Consider the following 6,000-nt stretch of genomic DNA (forward strand, 5'->3'; position numbering starts at 1 on the left):
CTAGACACAGAGAGAGAGAAGGTATTCATCAGTCTAGACACAGAGAGAAGGTATTCATCCAGTTAACTCAGTCTAGACACAGAGAGAGAGAGAGAAAAGGTATTCATCCAGTTAACTCAGTCTAGACACAGAGAGAGAAGGTATTCATCCAGTTAACTCAGTCTAGACACAGAGAGAGAGCGTGAGATGGACAGAGAGAGAGAGAAGGTATTCATCCAGTTAACTCAGTCTAGACAGAGAGAGAGAGAGAAGGTATTCATCCAGTTAACTCAGTCTAGAGAGAGAAGGTATTCATCCAGTTAACTCAGTCTAGACACAGAGAGAGAGAGAAGGTATTCATCCAGTTAACTCAGTCTAGACACAGAGAGAGAGAAGGTATTCATCCAGTTAACTCAGTCTAGACACAGAGAGAGAGAGAAGAAGGTATTCATCCAGTTAACTCAGTCTAGACACAGAGAGAGAGTGTGTGAGATGGACAGAGAGAGAGAGAAGGTATTCATCCAGTTAACTCAGTCTAGACAGAGAGAGAGAGAGAAGGTATTCATCCAGTTAACTCAGTCTAGACACAGAGAGAGAGTGTGTGAGATGGACAGAGAGAGAGAGAGAAGGTATTCATCCAGTTAACTCAGTCTAGAGACAGAGAGAGAGAGAGAGAGAGAGAGAGAGAGAGAAGGTATTCATCCAGTTAACTCAGTCTAGACACAGAGAGGAGAGTGTGAGACACAGAGAGAGAGAGAGAAGGTATTCATCCAGTTAACTCAGTCTAGACAGAGAGAGAGAGAGTGTGAGATGGACAGAGAGAGAGAGAGAGAGAAGGTATTCATCCAGTTAACTCAGTCTAGACACAGAGAGAGAGAGAGAGTGTGTGAGATGGACAGAGAGGGAGAGAGAAGGTATTCATCCAGTTAACTCAGTCTAGACACAGAGAGAGAGAGAGAGAGAGTGTGAGATGGACAGAGAGAGAGAGAGCGTGAGATGGACAGAGAGAGAGAGAAGGTATTCATCCAGTTAACTCAGTCTAGACACAGAGAGAGACTGTGTGTCTGCGTTGTGTGTGTCTGCGTTGTGTGTGTCTGCGTTGTGTGTGTCTGCGTTGTGTGTGTGCGTGTGTGTCTGCGTTGTGTGTGTGTCTGCGTTGTGTGTGTGTCTGCGTTGTGTGTGTGTCTGCGTTGTGTGTGTGTCTGCGTTGTGTGTGTGTCTGCGTTGTGTGTGTGTCTGCGTTGTGTGTGTGTCTGCGTTGTGTGTGTGTCTGCGTTGTGTGTGTCTGCGTTGTGTGTGTCTGCGTTGTGTGTGTCTGCGTTGTGTGTGTGCGTTGTGTGTGTGTCTGCGTTGTGTGTGTGTCTGCGTTGTGTGTGTGTCTGCGTTGTGTGTGTCTGCGTTGTGTGTGTCTGCGTTGTGTGTGTCTCCGTTGTGTGTGTCTCCGTCTCCGTTGTGTGTGTCTGCGTTGTGTGTGTGTCTGCGTTGTGTGTGTCTGCGTTGTGTGTGTCTCCGTGTGTGTGTCTGCGTTGTGTGTGTCTGCGTGTGTGTGTCTGCGTTGTGTGTGTGTCTGCGTGTGTGTGTGTCTGCGTTGTGTGTGTCTGCGTTGTGTGTGTGTCTGCGTTGTGTGTGTGTCTGCGTTGTGTGTGTCTGCGTTGTGTGTGTCTGCGTTGTGTGTGCACGCATGCAAGTGTGTGACGCAATAATGCATTGTTTTATTCTATCATCAAAACAGCCCCACACACACTCTCTCTCTTGGCGTACCTGAATCTCTCCCAACTGTTTGGTCAGCTCCTGGTGGGGGAGGAGAAGGAGAGAGGGAGGAGGGAGGGGAGGAGAGAGGATGAGGGAGGAGAGAGGAGGAGGGAGGAGGTAGGAGAGAGGAGGAGGGAGGAGGGAAGAGGGAGGGGAGGAGAGGAAGAGAGAGATGTCAGGTCAGGGTGGTTCCTCAACAGTAGGTTAATGTATCTCAAAATGGCAGTCTATTCCCTCCATAGTGCAGTCTATTCCCTCCATAGTGCCCTGGTCTAATGCAGTCTATTCCCTCCATAGTGCCCTGGTCTAATACAGTCTATTCCCTCCATAGTGCCCTGGTCTAATACAGTCTATTCCCTCCATAGTGCCCTGGTCTAATACAGTCTATTCCCTCCATAGTGCCCAGTCTAATACAGTCTATTCCCTCCATAGTGCCCTGGTCTAATACAGTCTATTCCCTCCATAGTGCCCTGGTCTAATGCAGTCTATTCCCTCCATAGTGCCCTGGTCTAATGCAGTCTATTCCCTCCATAGTGCAGTCTATTCCCTCCATAGTGCCCTGGTCTAATACAGTCTATTCCCTCCATAGTGCAGTCTATTCCCTCCATAGTGCCCTGGTCTAATGCAGTCTATTCCCTCCATAGTGCAGTCTATTCCCTCCATAGTGCCCTGGTCTAATACAGTCTATTCCCTCCATAGTGCAGTCTATTCCCTCCATAGTGCCCTGGTCTAATACAGTCTATTCCCTCCATAGTACCCTGGTCTAATACAGTCTATTCCCTCCATAGTGCCCTGGTCTAATACAGTCTATTCCCTCCATAGTGCCCTGGTCTAATACAGTCTATTCCCTCCATAGTGCCCTGGTCTAATACAGTCTATTCCCTCCATAGTACCCTGGTCTAATGCAGTCTATTCCTCCATAGTACCCTGGTCTAATACAGTCTATTCCCTCCATAGTGCCCTGGTCTAATACAGTCTATTCCCTCCATAGTGCCCCTGGTCTAATACAGTCTATTCCCTCCATAGTGCCCTGGTCTAATACAGTCTATTCCCTCCATACCCTGGTATACAGTCTATTCCCTCCATAGTACCCTGGTCTAATACAGTCTATTCCCTCCATAGTGCCCTGGTCCTGGTCTATTCCCTCCATACAGTCTATTCCCTCCATAGTGCCCTGGTCTAATACAGTCTATTCCCTCCATAGTACCCTGGTCTAATGCAGTCTATTCCCTCCATAGTGCCCTGGTCTAATACAGTCTATTCCCTCCATAGTGCCCTGGTCTAATACAGTCTATTCCCTCCATAGTATAGTCTATTCCCTCCATAGTACCCTGGTCTAATGCAGTCTATTCCCTCCATAGTGCCCTGGTCTAATACAGTCTATTCCCTCCATAGTACCCTGGTCTAATACAGTCTATTCCCTCCATAGTGCCCTGGTCTAATGCAGTCTATTCCCTCCATAGTACCCTGGTCTAATACAGTCTATTCCCTCCATAGTGCCCTGGTCTAATGCAGTCTATTCCCTCCATAGTGCAGTCTATTCCCTCCATAGTACCCTGGTCTAATGCAGTCTATTCCCTCCATAGTGCCCTGGTCTAATACAGTCTATTCCCTCCATAGTTCCCTGGCAGTCTATTCCCTCCATAGTGCCCTGGTCTAATACAGTCTATTCCCTCCATAGTACCCTGGTCTAATGCAGTCTATTCCCTCCATAGTGCCCTGGTCTAATACATTCTATTCCCTCCATAGTGCCCTGGTCTAATACAGTCTATTCCCTCCATAGTGCCCTGGTCTAATACAGTCTATTCCCTCCATAGTATAGTCTATTCCCTCCATAGTACCCTGGTCTAATGCAGTCTATTCCCTCCATAGTGCCCTGCCCTAGTGGGCCCTAGTCTAATGTAGCCTATTCCTTCCATAGTGCCCTGGTCTAATACAGTCTATTCCCTCCATAGTGCCCTGCCCTATGGGCCCTGGTCTAATGCCTAGCCTCCCTCCTTAGGGTTCTGTTTGGGACGAAGCCTGTGTGCAACACAGTGTTCAGGATGGGTGTGTACAGTCCACTGTTCCCATCGCAGGGTCACACAGAGGTCACCATTGAACATGACCCATGTCAACCAGAAGGAGCCTTTTAACAGACAGCTATAGTTTCTACTGGTCCATGGTGCTGTTAGTGACTCTGTGTGGTCCAGTACCTGTTAACAGACAGCTATAGTTCCTACTGGTCCATGGTGCTGTTAGTGACGTACAGGACTCTGTGTGGATCAGTACCTTGGAACGGGGTCCTGGGACCTCGGTCTTCATGGACGGCCCATCGTATTCAAACTCCACCTGAGTCTTAGCTGCTGCCTTACTCACATACCTGCAGCCTGCACACACACACACACACACACACACACACACACACACACACACACACACACACACACACACACACTGTTAAGGCAATGCTGTGTTGCTGACTTGTCCTGCAGAAGATCCTTCATCTTAACCTTAGACAAGGACAAACCCTCCGTTCATTATGTTATGCCGTATCAGCCTTAGTTCCTGTCTGTCTGGCCACAGGGTATGTAGGGTTATATCATTAGTCTGTCTGGCCACAGGGTATGTAGGGTTATATCATTAGTCTGTCTGGCCACAGGGTATGTAGGGTTATATCATTAGTCTGTCTGGCCACAGGGTATGTAGGGTTATATCATTAGTCTGTCTGGCCACAGGGTATGTAGGGTGATATCATTAGTCTGTCTGGCCACAGGGTATGTAGGGTGATATCATTAGTCTGTCTGGCCACAGGGTGATATCATTAGTCTGTCTGGCCACAGGGGTGTAGGTATATCATTAGTCTGTCTGGCAACCATGTAGCTGATGTCTGTTTTATGATTGAGGAAGCTGACTCATTAAGAGACTGTCTGGCTACAGGGAACAGCAGCAAGGTCAGTAGTGTGACGTTTCTACCAGTGTATGTGTATGTGTATGTGTATGTGTGTATGTGTATGTGTATACCATGTGTGTCTGTGTGTATACCAAACAGTGATATAACTGGAATAGAGCATTAGCTGATTGCATATAGATATGACCTCTAACAGACATAACCATAGGGTGATACACACTACTGTCCTACTACCTCAGGGTATGTAGGGGTTATATCATTAGTGTGTCTGGCCACAGGGTGTGTGTGAGGGTGATATCATTAGTCTGGGGCCAGCGGGGGTATGTGGGGGGTGATATCATTAGGGGCTGTGTGGCGGTGTGTGTGGCAGGGTGTGGTTACATCATTAGTCTGTCTGGCCACAGGGGACGTAGGGTGTGAGGGGATGTTGAGTCTGTCTGGCCACAGTGTATGTGGGGGTGTATCATTAGTCTGTCTGGCCACAGGGTATGTGAGCGGTTATATGATTAGTGTGTGAGCGGAGTGTGTGGCGGTGTGTGTGAGCGGTGTGTGTGAGCGGTGTGTGTAGCGGTGTGTGTGAGCAGGTGTGTGAGGGGAGTGTATCATTAGTGTGTGAGCCATAGGTGTGAGCAGGAGTGTGTGATCAGTGTAGTCTGTGTGGCCATAGGGTATGCAGGGTGATATGAGGGTCTGTGTGGGGGAGTGTGTGAGCGGGTGTGTCATTAGTCTGTCTGGGAGGGTGTGTGAGGGAGTGTGTGAGTCTGTCTGTGAACCATGTGTGAGCTGTGTTTTAGTGGAGTGTGTGAGCTGGTGTTGAGACTGTGTGTGTGAGCAGGGAACAGCAGCAAGTGTGTGAGCGGTGTTTCTAGCTGTGTGTGTGAGCTGTGTGTGTGAGCGGTGTGTATGTGTATGTGTAGTGTGTGATGTGTGTGTGTGAGCGGTGTGTGTACCTGGTGCAGTGAGCCTGAGGTTCTGCTGGAGGGAGAGGACCAGCTGCCTGCTGAGCAGAGAGGTCGCCATGACTCAGAACAGACAGAATGAGGCAGAGAGAGAAAGACAGTCCTCAACACCTGCCTTCACGCCACCTGAAGACGGAGGGAGAAATGCCATATACAATCAGAGGACACAGAGAGCGAGAGTGTGAGAGAGAGAGAGAGTGAGAGACAGACAGACAGACAGACAGAGAGAGTGAGAGCAGACAGAGAGAGACAGAGACAGAGACAGAGACAGAGACAGAGACAGAGACAGAGACAGAGACAGAGAGTGAGAGAGCAGACAGAGACAGAGTGTGAGACAGAGACAGAGAGAGAGAGAGACAGACAGACAGACAGGAGAGAGAGACAGACAGTGTGTGAGAGGAGTGAGAGAGAGAGAGAGAG

General features: G+C 48.9%; 1 protein-coding gene across 1 annotated transcript in view; it reads right to left on the reverse strand.

Moving 5' to 3' along the window:
* The window catches only part of LOC121844402 (4-aminobutyrate aminotransferase, mitochondrial-like), a 35,662-nt gene extending 29,999 nt beyond the window's left edge, over nt 1-5,663 (reverse strand). Inside the window, 3 exon segments of the mRNA XM_042314429.1 lie at nt 1,741-1,770; nt 4,003-4,100; nt 5,572-5,663. Coding sequence (XP_042170363.1) covers nt 1,741-1,770; nt 4,003-4,100; nt 5,572-5,641 — 198 coding nt within the window. The 5' untranslated portion in view covers nt 5,642-5,663.
* Between the last annotated feature and the right edge of the window lie 337 nt (nt 5,664-6,000).

This window comes from Oncorhynchus tshawytscha, unplaced genomic scaffold (assembly GCF_018296145.1).
Source record: "Oncorhynchus tshawytscha isolate Ot180627B unplaced genomic scaffold, Otsh_v2.0 Un_contig_9948_pilon_pilon, whole genome shotgun sequence".
NCBI classification, from domain to species: Eukaryota; Metazoa; Chordata; class Actinopteri; order Salmoniformes; family Salmonidae; genus Oncorhynchus; species Oncorhynchus tshawytscha.